This window comes from Leishmania braziliensis, chromosome 13 (assembly GCF_000002845.2).
Source record: "Leishmania braziliensis MHOM/BR/75/M2904 complete genome, chromosome 13".
In the NCBI taxonomy this organism is placed as follows: Eukaryota; Euglenozoa; class Kinetoplastea; order Trypanosomatida; family Trypanosomatidae; genus Leishmania; species Leishmania braziliensis.
The window spans coordinates 351109-363763 of NC_009305.2; the positions used below are offsets into that span (position 1 = coordinate 351109).

At 57.9% G+C, this 12655-nt stretch overlaps 5 protein-coding genes across 5 annotated transcripts; all 5 read right to left on the reverse strand.

The window, feature by feature from the left end:
- Positions 1 to 861: 861 nt before the first annotated feature.
- NT3 (nucleobase transporter) lies at positions 862 to 2364 on the reverse strand (the record flags this gene model as incomplete). Its single annotated transcript, XM_001563191.1, has 1 exon — positions 862 to 2364. The coding sequence occupies one exon, from the start codon at positions 2362 to 2364 to the stop codon at positions 862 to 864; it is 1503 nt and encodes a 500-aa protein (XP_001563241.1).
- Positions 2365 to 3605: 1241 nt separating this feature from the next.
- Positions 3606 to 4427, reverse strand: LBRM_13_1000 (putative 40S ribosomal protein S4; the record flags this gene model as incomplete). The annotated part of the gene is made up of 1 exon (XM_001563192.1): positions 3606 to 4427. The coding sequence occupies one exon, from the start codon at positions 4425 to 4427 to the stop codon at positions 3606 to 3608; it is 822 nt and encodes a 273-aa protein (XP_001563242.1).
- A 1636-nt stretch (positions 4428 to 6063) lies between these two features.
- LBRM_13_1010 (conserved hypothetical protein) lies at positions 6064 to 7695 on the reverse strand (the record flags this gene model as incomplete). The annotated part of the gene is made up of 1 exon (XM_001563193.2): positions 6064 to 7695. One exon carries the CDS (start codon positions 7693 to 7695, stop codon positions 6064 to 6066), a length of 1632 nt encoding a protein of 543 aa, XP_001563243.2.
- A 2082-nt stretch (positions 7696 to 9777) lies between these two features.
- LBRM_13_1020 (hypothetical protein, unknown function) lies at positions 9778 to 10215 on the reverse strand (the record flags this gene model as incomplete). Its single annotated transcript, XM_001563194.2, has 1 exon — positions 9778 to 10215. The coding sequence occupies one exon, from the start codon at positions 10213 to 10215 to the stop codon at positions 9778 to 9780; it is 438 nt and encodes a 145-aa protein (XP_001563244.2).
- A 1560-nt stretch (positions 10216 to 11775) lies between these two features.
- Positions 11776 to 12375, reverse strand: LBRM_13_1030 (hypothetical protein, unknown function; the record flags this gene model as incomplete). The annotated part of the gene is made up of 1 exon (XM_001563195.1): positions 11776 to 12375. One exon carries the CDS (start codon positions 12373 to 12375, stop codon positions 11776 to 11778), a length of 600 nt encoding a protein of 199 aa, XP_001563245.1.
- Between the last annotated feature and the right edge of the window lie 280 nt (positions 12376 to 12655).

Here is a 12655-nt window from a genome sequence, read left to right on the forward strand (position 1 = left end):
AGAGGAGAGGAGAGGGGGGGGGGAAGGCACACGCAAAAAAAAAAAGAACGATCAACGAAGGTGAATGGGGAGCACGCGAATAGGAGCGCGCAGGCATACAGGTGTACTAAGGCAAACGCAGGTGTGTGTGTGTGTGTGTGTGTGTGTTCCGAAGACAAAAAGAAGAAATTAAAGGGCTCAACATTATAAGAAAATAGACGCACACGCACACACGCACACGCACACAACTCAGCTAACAAAACAACTCCAACGTTGAGGTAGAGAGGAGAAGAGAGAGCAAAGCCATGAGACGGATGCGTAGAGCACACGTCCGGTGGGAACAACAAGCCAAAAAGGAAACAAAAAAGGGGGAGGGAGGGGGTTAAAACTGCAGCCCCTGTGTGAACAACAACACCCTCACCCCTACCATCACTACCCCGCTACCCCACACACGCACCCACCTTATATGGAGGGCGTGGGGGACAGACACACGATCGCGTGAGCGAGCGAGTGAACATCGACGAGGTAAAGAGATGCAAGTGAAATTATCCCCCCACACCTAAGCTCACTCGCACCGAGAGCCGGACACAGAGTTGGATGAATAGGTGCAAAGCAGATGCTCGACATCAAATCCATCCTCTTCTTTGTAACTCGAGGGGGAATGGCGCGGTGGGGGGAAGAAACCCCCGGATACACACACGCACACACACACACACACACAGAGGCAGAGAGAGGGGGGCGATACAAATAAAGAGATCGCCGTTTCTTCCGTTTCGCTCAGTTTGTGTCTGCCTGTCTCGCTTTCGCGCCCAAAACCACTTTTCACCCCGAACCTGCTGCGGCCTCTGTCGCCTCGTGTCTCTTCTTTGTGCGGCGTTGTGCTTAGGGTAGGAAGGGCACCATCGCCAGCGCCAGCATGGCAGACACGGACGCACCCGCGAGGAGCGAGACGCCCATCAGTTGGCCTGCCATCACACGCTGGCCCTCCGTGTGCAGACGCGTGTCGATCGGGCCCAGCACCATCGACATTGCACCGAAGAAGCCGTTCGTGAGGCCAAGCAGCGCGAAGAAGACGTACGGGGCCGCGTGGCCTGGAATGTACCGGAAGATGCAAAGGAACGTCAGTGGAATGAAGACAAAGCGGCATGCAATGCAGAGGAGGAGCACCTTGCGTGTGGGCCACAGGAACTTCACTGAAGAGAACCAGCGGCCGGTCGCATCACCGCAGTTGTACAACAGAATCGCAATGGTCGCGAACCACTTGTCTGTGCGGTCGACCGGGATAATGAGGGACGGCAGAATGAGCAGCGAAACAAAGAAGTTGAAGAAGCAGGCAATCATGAGAGGCCAAATGCACTTCGCCACGGGCCAGGCGCGCGTGCGCAGCAGCTGCTCCGAGGTGGTTAGGTTGCGGTCGTCAGCGTTACTCTCGCTGGGGGTGTCGCCGACCTGGTGAGCCACCGCCTGCACATTGTCGCACTCGCTCGGCTCGTCAGAGTCATCCGCGCCCTCAGCCTTGAGGCGCGCCCTCTCAGAGCCTTCCTCGATAATATGACCGTAGACCTCAGTGTTCGCCGCCATATCGCCCTTGAAGGGTTGATGCCTGCTGCTGCTACTGGGGGTGTCGTCCAGAATCGGCTGGATGGCCTCGCTGCTCTCCTCCAAGTTCAGGCCTGCCGCGGCGTCCTTGGCCTTCTTGATGGCACGGAACTCACCGACCTTCTCCTGCGCGTAGGAGTTGAAGCGCAGCGAGAGCGCCATGCCGAGTGCAAGAGCCATGAAGCCGAGGGCGAGGCTGAAGTAGAGGTACGCCTGGTGGAGCACCGACTCGTATGTGTCCTTCATGGATGCCTTGATGATGCACTGCAGCACCGAGGCGATCACACCGGAGAAGCCGCAGCCGAACATGACGGCGGTCATAAACTTCGGCGGCATCGTGCCCACCAGCGCGTAGCATGTCGCCTCCAGGTAGGATTTGCCTATGCCGGCCAATACGGTCACGACGAAGAAGGCGACAATGGCGCCAACCTGCGATACACCTCCTGCCGGTATGACCAGAATCACGAACACCTCTACCATCATGAGCGTCAGGGCCATGAGGAAGCGAAAGGTAAGGGAGAGCTTACGTGCCCACGGGGTCAGCACTGTTGGGCCCACCAGCGCCTGCGTCACCACCGACGCCACGTTGTAGAAGGTGAGGATGTTGTTCCAGAAAATAGGGATGTTAGGTTTTGCGTTCGGGTTGCGGGTCGCGTACTTGTAGTAGTCGAGCATGTACGCTGGCGCCGAGGCGAGGGCATTCAGCGGCATGAGCATCGAGATTCCAAGAAACACACACGTGGTGTACACGTACAGCTCCGCCATGGAGGAGAAATTGCAGATCATCTTCGTTTCTCTTTCGCCCTGCTGCGGTGTTACAGGAATTGAAAAGAGGGGAGGCGTGTGCGTGTGCGTGTGTGTGTGTGGGTGGGTGTGTGTGGTGCTCACGCAGGTGTCGTTGTTCCTTTTTCGGTCAACGAAAGAGAGAGAGAGAGAGTGAGGTTAAGAAGAGGGAAAAAGAGAAAGACGAAGAGCGAGCGGAGCGGTGAGAGTGCGAAAGATGACTGCTGCGACAACAGCCCGGAGTGCGCGGCTGCTAACGAGGGGGGACCACAGAAAGAGCGAGGATGGTGACGATGATGACGCCAAGCGGAGTTCGGGTGGAGAGCAGGGGGGGGGGTGGTAGAGGAGGACGGATGCACAGTGTGCGGCGGAAGAGGCAGGGGAGGATAGGGATAGTGGGTGAGAGATGCGAGTGGTGGTGAGAGATGAAACAAATCAGTTGGGAAAAAGATGTAAGGCTGGAATGGGGAACAGTGGAGGGGGAGTGGGACTCTTTCTCACCCAGGGAGATACGTGCCCCCTCTTACCACCCGGGCTCAGCAACACTGCCAGTTCAGGCCTCGAACCCATGCGTCGAAGTGCTGTATCTCCGTGTCGCGCTTCCCCTACGCTTCCCCCGCCCCTTGCCCCTCATTTGCCTGGCCACAACCAAGAGACACGCTCAAGCGCACGCTTGCACACATACGAAACATGCGATGCGTGAAACGGCACTTTCGGGGGACAGTGGAGCTCCTTGCTGATGGGAAAGGGGAGGGGGGCGGGCGCTGAGTAGGAGAGGAAGGGGACCAGACGCATACATGCATGCGTTCCTCATCCTCCGTCGCCGCTGTTCTTGCAGCAGGGGTGACGCTCTGTTTCCTTCCTTTCCGTTGGAGTGGCGAAGTGACAGGCGAGAAACAAAAGAGAAAAAGAAACCCAAAACAGGAGTCGAACACGAGAACAGGAGACCCGAATGAGCCGCGTGCGACCGCCAGGAAAGGAGAGAGACTGTGGGCAACCGCACGCGCACATACAGGCGGAGGTATGCAAATAACGATCATAGGCGGAGGAGGAGGGGGGAGGGGGAAGGCACAGCTAAAGGAGAGAGATGAAAGAAAATGACGTTTACCGCTCTCCTCAAGCCTTTACAATTCACCCATTCCATCACAGACGGGCACCAATGCGCAGGTGCTTGATTGCCTCCCTCCCCTGCTACGCGCGCTCTGAGGCACACATACACACACACAAGAGCGATGCAGTTTCCCCTACTTGCGGGCCTTGCGGGCACCACGAGCCGGCGCGGTCTTGCGGGCCTCGGCCGCGATCAGGCGCTCCTCGCGCTCCTGGATCACGTTCATGCGCAGACCCTGCTGCTTCGGCACCGTCACCTGCAGGTTATTCAGGTCCTTGCCAATCACGAAGATGTTTGCGGCGCGGGTGGCGAACTCGGCGCCAGACGCGTCCTTCAGGTGCGCAATGTCGAACGCGCCGGGGTGGCGCTCCACCTTCACGATCTCGCCGATGCGGCCGCGGTTGGCGCCGCCGGTCACGATCACGGCCTTGCCCTGGCGGTTCTTGATCAGGTCCACACACTTCTTCTCATTGACGTTGTACACAATGGTGTCACCAATGGAGCAGTGCGGGTCCGGATAGCGGATGCGGTGGCCGTCGTGCGTGACGGCGACCGGCACGCGGCCGGTGGCCGTGTACAGGTTCACCACCTTCATCAGCTTGATCTGCGCCTCCGCCTCAGACACGCTCACCAGCGCGAAGCGGCCCTTGACGTCGTACAGCAGGCGGAAACGGTCGCCCGTCTTCGGGATCTCGATCACGTCCATGAAGCCGGCAGGGTACTTGCCGTCGCGGCGCGGGTGGTTGTCCACGTGCACCAGACCCTGGCGTAGGATCATCTCGCCCTCGCGCGCGTTCAGTGCGTACTTCAGGCGGTTGCGGATGATCACCAGCAGCGGCAGGCACTCGCGCAGCTTGTGCGGACCCGGGCGCGGGCGCGGCGCAAACACGCCGGTCAGCTTGCTCAGCATCCAGTCCTTGGGCGCATAGAGGCGCTTGAGGTGCTTCTTGGCCATATTTGCGAGAGGAGTACTGCTGTGGAGTGGCACTCGACTGAGACGTCGGGGGGGGGGATCGCGTTCCTTTTTTTTTTCTCTCTGTGAGGTGCGAGTCCGTCCGAGGGGTATGTTGGGTGTGTGAGAAAGTGCGTGGCAGAGAGTCAGAGGAGAGAAGTTGAAAGAGAGAGGGGGGCGTCAGGGTAGCGAGGGCGAAGTCTATACTGCGGACGTCGTGACTGCGACAAAACGCCATGGCCGAGGGGGGGGGAGGGGAGGTGGGGGTTGGAGTAGAGGAGTGGGAGACGCGGCGGGTTCCGTGCCTGGAGGAAGGGGTGGCGAACACCTGACAGCACTACAGGGCCGTCGTACGTGGCCGGTTACCCCCTCCCCCCCCCCTTTTCGCAACGGCAATGCGTGTCTGGGTGTGTGTCCTTCATGTCGTCGCGCGTGTTTTTCCACTTGCAAAGGCGCAGCATACTGGTCCAGTTCGCGTGTCTTGTTAGTATTGCGGCTGTGTTGCCGCAGCTTAGATGGTGTACTTGTGAGCCATAGTACAGGTGAAGGAGAGACAAATGTCCATAACAACGGGCAGCACGCATATCAGCAGGACAGCACGGGGGTGCAGCAGTGTCCACACATGCGCCTTCCCCCTCCCCGCGAGAGAGAGAGAGAGGCATGTGAGCTACGAAACGATCACAAAAACAGCGAAGAGAGTGGGGAGAGGAGGAGGCGTTCACGTACACGTACTCGAAGATCATGCGCTTATTAGTGCTTACGAGTGCGGCACACACATGCAGGAATCGAAAGGCAGGACGAAGAGGGGGAGGAAGAGATGTCGATGGTCGTCTAACAGCCCACACAGTATGGCGTGCATAGGGCCTACTCCCCTCATCCCACCCTCTCTTCCATTCGTAAGTGGTTCACACCACAGCTGTCGCCTTGTCGCAGCGCTCTCCCTTCTCCTTCTCCTCCTCCTCCCTTACTGGCCCCTTTCAGATCCGCCCATCCGCAATTCTCAGCCTGCAGCCAAACCCGTGATGATGCGGGCCTCCGTGATGGCGTTGTTTTCCACTACGCTTCGCTTCTTCTCTTTCGACGATGTGTGTGTGTGTGCGTGTGCGTGTGTGTGCGCGTGTGTGCACCCCTTCATGTGTGGGTGAGAGAGAGGGCGCCAATCACCGAACATGCGCAGTGGCTGGGAAGGAGAAAAGAGAGAGAGGCACCTACACGGGCGCAGGTCTCCTGCTTCATCCTACCCTTTACTAAGACACACGGTGGGTAACACACACACACACACCAGAGACAGGAGAGGGGGCTGGTGGGCGGTGATGGTGAGAGGTTGCTTGGCGAGCACAGGTAGAGGTCTGCCCCCCGTAGAACAGCAGTGAGAAGGGTTTCAGAGAGGACAGGAGAGGGGGTGGGGGCGAGCGGGGTGTGGCGAACCGTCAACGGTGGCGCGACGAGCCCTCAATAAATGCGTGCCCACTCTTCAATGCACCGACTCTTATCGTTGTTTTCGTCCAGCGTGCGTGCGCAAACATAAAGAAAGAGGCCACTATACACCGGCGCAGCAGGCTACCAGCATAATATGTGCATTCCACTCTCCTTCCTTCATCCACTTGCAGTGGCCTACTGGCTTTCGCCCTCGCTGCCATTACTTGGACGCTGGCACATCTGCGTGAGATTCAGGGCATACGCTGGGCAACCCCAGCGTGAACAGAGTAGGCGGGTTTACTGAGGGTGCATTCGGGTCGCAGTTGCACTTCGTGAGAGCTGCTGAGCTCGACGAGCACTTCCCCAGCGCGCAGTGCAGCGGCCGCACATCGATCGTCACGACCGGGGATGTCACAGTGTTGCAGATTGAGACAAGTCCGTCGAAAGCGAGGCGGTAGCCGTTTGTCTGCGTGTAGCCGTCGTACACTTCAGGGCGACCTTTCACTACGTTCCACAGGAGCCCGGCCGTCTCCAGCTCGCGCAAGGGTCCAAAGGGGACGACGCCGCACATGTACGGCGCTGCCGTCGCCCCTGGCGCCGGGCGTGGGGGTGACCATGACGGTGGGAGGACGAACTGCGTCACCCCGTCTGGCCAGCAGGCAAAGAGCACGTTGTACTTGTTGATCGCCATGATGTGAAAGACTCGCGCGTAACGCAGGAGGCAGGAAATGATTCCGATCTCGTGGTCAATGCGACCGCCAAGTGCGCCCAAGACGGCGACGTTAGGCAGCACGCGCGTCTCCAGGCGGTGAGTAGCCTGCTCGGTGGTACCTGACGAAGATGGGGTTACCGACTCGACCAGCTGTCGGCAGCGGCGAGCCTCCTGCTGATCCCCCCCTGCCTGCACGTCGGCGGTGGACGAGGTCTCGGGGAGACGAGCCACGTACTCGACTGCAAGGGAGGTGGCCTCGTGCGACTGCTCTGCGAGAGGAACCTCCTGATTGAAGCCCTGGCGGGAATCTTCCCTGGTCCGCGCACCCGGCATCCCAAGGTCAAGTGCCCACAGACGCTGCAGTAGCATTACACACTTCTCAAAGTCCGTCGTCATCTGGCACGCGACGGGCAGCACGGTGAGCGGCTCGACTGGCGTTCTTGACGATGAGAATGCCTCGCGGTGACTGTACGCATCACGCCGGCGCCGGATTGCCTCCAGCAGCTTCACCGGAATCGAGTTCACATTCTCATGGAAAAGGGGGTGCCTTTCACCACGATCGTTACCCTGGTCATCGTCACCACCGTGTGGCGGCTCGCTACCATCCGCAGTCGCGAGCACGACTTCCGCGCTATCAGCCTCGGCGACGCGCATAAGCTGCGTGGTGGGGAAGCTGTCCATGTCGCCGATGAGGGCATCGCACAGGCGCAATGGTGTGAAGGTGCTCTGCTCCTCGGTTTTGCTGCCACTGCTGCTGGCCGCAACACTGGAGTAGTGCTTTGCGCAGTACTCCCCCAACGCGGCGTACGCGCCGTCCGCACAGATGAAGTAGGGGTTGCGCTCTTTGGCTTTTCTGCTCACGGGGGTTGTCCCCTTGTCTTTTTCCGTTCCTGCGCAGGACGCCAGAGCGACGCGGCCGCGGTGGCGCTCAAAGATGCGAATATAAGAGGCGAAGTCCTCCTCTGTATTCGCTGGGCTGTTCAACAAAATGACCCCGAAGAGCGACGTGTCCGGGACCGACGCGTCCGCGGTGACGGAATCCGTTGTACTCTGCGCCAGCAGCGCGTTGCACGAACACAGCTTCCGGGTGTGGAGGACTGGCTGGGTGCTGGCGTTTGTGTAGCCCTCGTCTTGCGACATGGCGCTCGCGAGGGAATAGAGCCAGAAGGGGATACAGAGAGAGGGAGAGAGAGGGAGGGAGAGGTGAAGCGGAGCGAACAACACAAAGGAGGAGGAGGTGCGAGGAGGGGGGAGGGGAGGGGTGTAAGAGAGGTGAGGCGATAGACGCACACAGAGAGAGAGAGAGAGAAGTAAGGGTTGTGTGTGTGTGCGTGGATATATATGTGTGTGTGGGTATTCAGCCACGTGTGCACGTTGTGGAGATGACACGGGAGGAGGTTAAGGAAGGGGAGAAGGCCAGCCAATGCAAAGAAGGAAACAAAAGTGCGAGGCCAAATGCCGATGAAAACAAAGAATAAAAATAGGGGAGGCACCGCCGCTGCTTCTGAGGAAGAGGGGGGAGGAGAGGCGGCCACAAGAGAACGATCGGAGAGCAGATAAAAAAAGCGGTGCCATCAAGACACCAACTCAATCGCTGTGCACGTATGCCTGCGTATGCGTATGTGTGTGTGTGTGTGTGCGCATTGTCGGCCACCTCGATAGCGGGCAATCAGAGAGCGAGGGAAAGAGAACGGAAGGGCAGAGGGAGGAGGAGGAGGAGATACTTCGTTGAGGAGAGGGGGTGAACCTTCCCACTTTCTCACTTGTTGCAGGCGATTTTGCTAAACGTGTCGGACGTCTCCAGGTGGGAGAGAAGACGGCCTTTTTCCCCTCCACTAGGACAGCGCTGCTGATTCTCTCTTTGCATGACCTTTACAAAGATGCAGAGAGTCCACTCCTTCCCCGTATCGGTCAATGCCTCCCACTCGGTGGCTGACATGACCGGGGGCTTGGGCGGGTCGGGAGTGTAGGACTGACTTGAGCTCGCAGCGTAAGTGCCCAAACCAGTTAACCTCCTCCCCAAACGCATACAAGGGAGGAAAGAGAGCTACCACGCCCCCCTCCCCTCCCTCCCCCATACACACATACATACGCCCGTGCATCGCGATCAGAAACTGCCAGAAAAGAAAATAGCGGAGAGACCCCTCCGTCCCCTTCGACAGGGGGAGCCAAGGACCCTCCCCCCTTCTTGTTGCAAATGAGGAGGAGGAAAGAGAAGAGCGAGGAGAGCAAACAAGAAGCCATCGAGCTGTATGCGCTTGGGTATGGGAGAGAAAAAACCACCCCCCCACCACCACTGGAGGGAAGGCCGAGAGGCTTGTGTGTGTGTGTATGTGTGTGGGTGTGTGCGAAGGACCCCCAACGCTAAAGACGACCCAACCAAAAACAGCGCCCTAAGTCACAATCCCGACCACAAAGCCAATGGGTCTTCCCTTTCCCCTTTCCTTCAACATGTTGGGTTGAGGGGTGCGTCGATACCCATCACCGTAAGCATCCCCCACATGCCCACACACACACACACACACACATGCACATACAGATATACGTGCACAAGTCATGGTTGCATACATCACTGCTTGTCCTCCTCCTCTTCCCTCCCCCCTAAACAACGCGCACAGCGACAGACAAGATAAAACGAACAGGCAAGCAAGCACGAATAGGAGAGAAGTACAACTTTACGCATCTCTGCGCCCACTTCGAGAAATGAAGGTAGCGAAGCGAGGGCGGCAGAAGGGGTGCGGAGCACCAACATAAAAGCGAGATTCCACACGAGGAGAAAGGGAGAGTGGCGGGGGGGGGGGAGGGGGAGAGAGAGAGAGGGGGTGGGTGGGGTGGCGAAGGAGCGAGCAATCCGAGGAACCGCAGGGAGATCAAGAGCGCACAAAGGCGGGAGAGACGCGAAGATGGCAGGGCCATAAATGCCGACCATACACACTTCACACAACTGTTCTGGTTGCCTCTTTTTCTCGTGTATTTATTTTTTATTTTTTTTTTTTCTGCTCGCGTGCGTGCACTGGTGTCTCCCGTATACGGCGGCTCACCCCATGTTCTTCCCTCTGCGTGTGCGTGTAATGTCTAGGCAGACACCTCGCCTATCCCAGACGTGCCGGGCACACTGGGCTTCGGTGTGCAACTGAGTTGGCCAACGCAGTCAGCCTTTTCCTTTGCCTGTGCCGCTTCCTTGTTCTTCTCCTATTCGGTCATATTTCCCGCAGCCGCGATTTAGTCACACTTAGGACTGTACGCAGCTTTGCTGTGCTGGCTTGGCAGGGGTAAGACCTCCAACGTCGGCCTGTGCGACTTCCTGCCACCTACCGTACCACCAACCGCATTCTCCGCAAAGCCGCGCTTGTAGGTGCTGCTGCTAATGTACGTCAACTCGACGCTGCTAGAGCAACTGCTGAGCTCACTGCCGTAATGACTAAGACCATCGTTATCCACCTTGTCGTCGAGCAGGCGCTTCCCTGGGGTACGGACGTAGAAAAGATAGTAGACAAGCAGGGCCATGAAGACGGCGAAGAGGACAAGGCACTCAATTATGAGCAGCACCCACCAGTTGTTCTCCACCCATGAGCGCTCGCTTTGCGGCACTCCCTTGACGGGGATCGTGGGGAACGGCATCGGGGTGGAGATGATATCGCTTTTTTCAAGCCCGGACATTTTCGCCTCCTTTACGATATGTGTAGGCGTGTGTGTGTGTGTGTGGTTCGTGCTCTGGCGTATGGGTGTTGCTGCTGCTTGGTCGGGTGAGTGTCTGGAGGGTCGCGAAGACTAACGTGTTGCGCCCCACACAGCTACGGTGCGCATGGTCGGGGGGAGGAGGGGAAAAGAAGCGGAGGGGGGGGGGCAAAGCAAGCGAACTGGAAGCGGATGCACAGGAAAGGGAAAGAACAAATGAGCAGAGTACATAGACAATGAAAAGGGAAGCGGAGGGGGAGAGAGAGAAAAAAAACTTGGCTATGCAGGCGAAGATGCTGAGTTTGTATCGGTGTGTGCGCACGTGTGATTTTCTTTCGTTAGACTGCTGCTGTGGCACTTGATGGCGGTCTAACGAGCAGAGGGTATGCCACATGAAAGACATGAGCGAGGAGGAGGGGGAAGAGGCATAGAGGGTGAGATGATAAGAGAATGGAAACACGAGATGATGTGCGAGTCGCAAGCCTTCAAATATGAGCCCATGGAAGGATGATCTTATTGAGCATGGAGGAAGTGGACGTCATAATCAACAGGGTTGAGGTGACGAAACGCTGTGGAGCGGAGGACCACGATAACATGCGACATTGTGTGGGACGGCAACGACCTTCTTCTCAGAGACAGAGTGAGGAGAAGGAGGCGGGAAAAACACACTGTGGTGTGCCATCTCTATGTTTCTCTTCCTGTGACTCTTTCCTTCAACGTACACGGCACGCTCGTGCACGCGTGCGTAGTTTGTTTTGCTTCGCTTGGCTCTAAGCTGTGGGTTCGGATGCGTGTCTACGTGACGGCGGACATGAGCGAACAGTGCAAAGCACAGAAAGATGCACATACACCCACCCACCGACCTGCGGGGCCCGAGGAGGGGAGAAGGGAGGGAGCGAAAGTGAGTCGAAGCGGAAGGCTGGAGACGAAGAAAAAAAAGGAGATACACGCAGGGAAGAGACTGAGCACATAAGAGCGACAAGAGAACGCAACATAATCCGAGAAAATGGAGGGGTGCGTGGGGTGGAGTGGAGGGGGGAGAGGAAGGCAGAAGGGAGAAAGAGGGTGTATGTGTGTGCGCGTGGAGGGTAAGGTGGGGGGGGGGGAGGACATCATCGGCACACAAGGTCTTAGCGGTGGATGGGTGAATGGAATTAGTTGAAGGCCACACCGTTCCACGCTAGGACGACCAGATAATGGGGGAGGGGAGGCGAGACACCCTCCCACACACACACACACACCCACACATACACCCACACATATACACATGCAAGACAATTAACGCCAGTCATGTCGCGCGAAGAAGGCAGTGGCGACGACACAAGCCAAAAAAGTGAAGAAATGAGGACGGAGGGGGGGGCAGAGCGTAGCCCACCCGCCACCCTCATCCCCCCAAAAGGGCAGATGAGAATGGAGACGTTCCCGAGGAGCAAAGAGGAGAAACCGAGAAGTAGGAGAGCTATGCCGGTGTGTGTGTGTGTGTGTAGATACTTCACTGAAAATTCTTTTACACACGCCTGTACTCACCTACATCAAAGCAGCTCACGGGCGTCCATGATGCTCGCCACGCCAGTCATTGCGGCTATGCCACTCGTCCTCTTCACCCTCGTCATCGTAGCTGTCGGAGAAAGAGGAGTAGTCCTCCACCTCCGAATGGCTGTCGTGCATCGAGAATGACCTTGTAAAATGCCCCCTGAGGGAATGCGTGCTGTCGTCATCCGAGTCACTGCAACGCGTCCCATTCGCCTTCTCCTGGGCTTCACGGTGGCGCTCGAGAACGATGCGCCCCAACACAAGGGCCACCACTGCGAAACAGATCACGGAGGAGATAACTATTAGCACCACGGCCCACTTGTACGCCTTGAACCAGTTCTCGTTCACCGGCTGTCGACTGCCACCAAGGTCGTACTGTAGGTCTCGGATCGCGCTAGTCGCCGCGATGGGTATACCGAATGAAATCAGCTGTTGAAGAGCACGTTGAACAATCTGATCGATCACCGACCGCGCCACGGCGTGGCTTACTGCCGGTACCCCCTCCCCACCACCAAGCGACTCGGCCAGGAACCTCTTCAAAGTGCTCGAATCCACTTCATCGAAATGGGGCAGTGATTGCTGCTGCTGCTGCTGCCGCATGGGTGCCATTCTTTCCGCTCCTGCTGGGTTTGCGGCGAGCCAAGAAAGAGGCAAGAGAGAGGGAGGCACCTTCTCTGGTGGGGACGCTGTTGCCCCTGACTCGATTGTCTTCGTCCTCCACCGCCCTACTCCACGTGATCTCGTGCTAGCCACTCGCCTTCTCCCCCGTTCCTGCAGCGTTTCTGTTTTACTTCGTTCGTACGAAGAGGGGCGGGTGTGGTGTGTGTGTGTGTGCCTCGGGGGGTCACAGCGCCTTCTTTTTTTTTTTCGCCGCCGTCTCCCCGCTTTG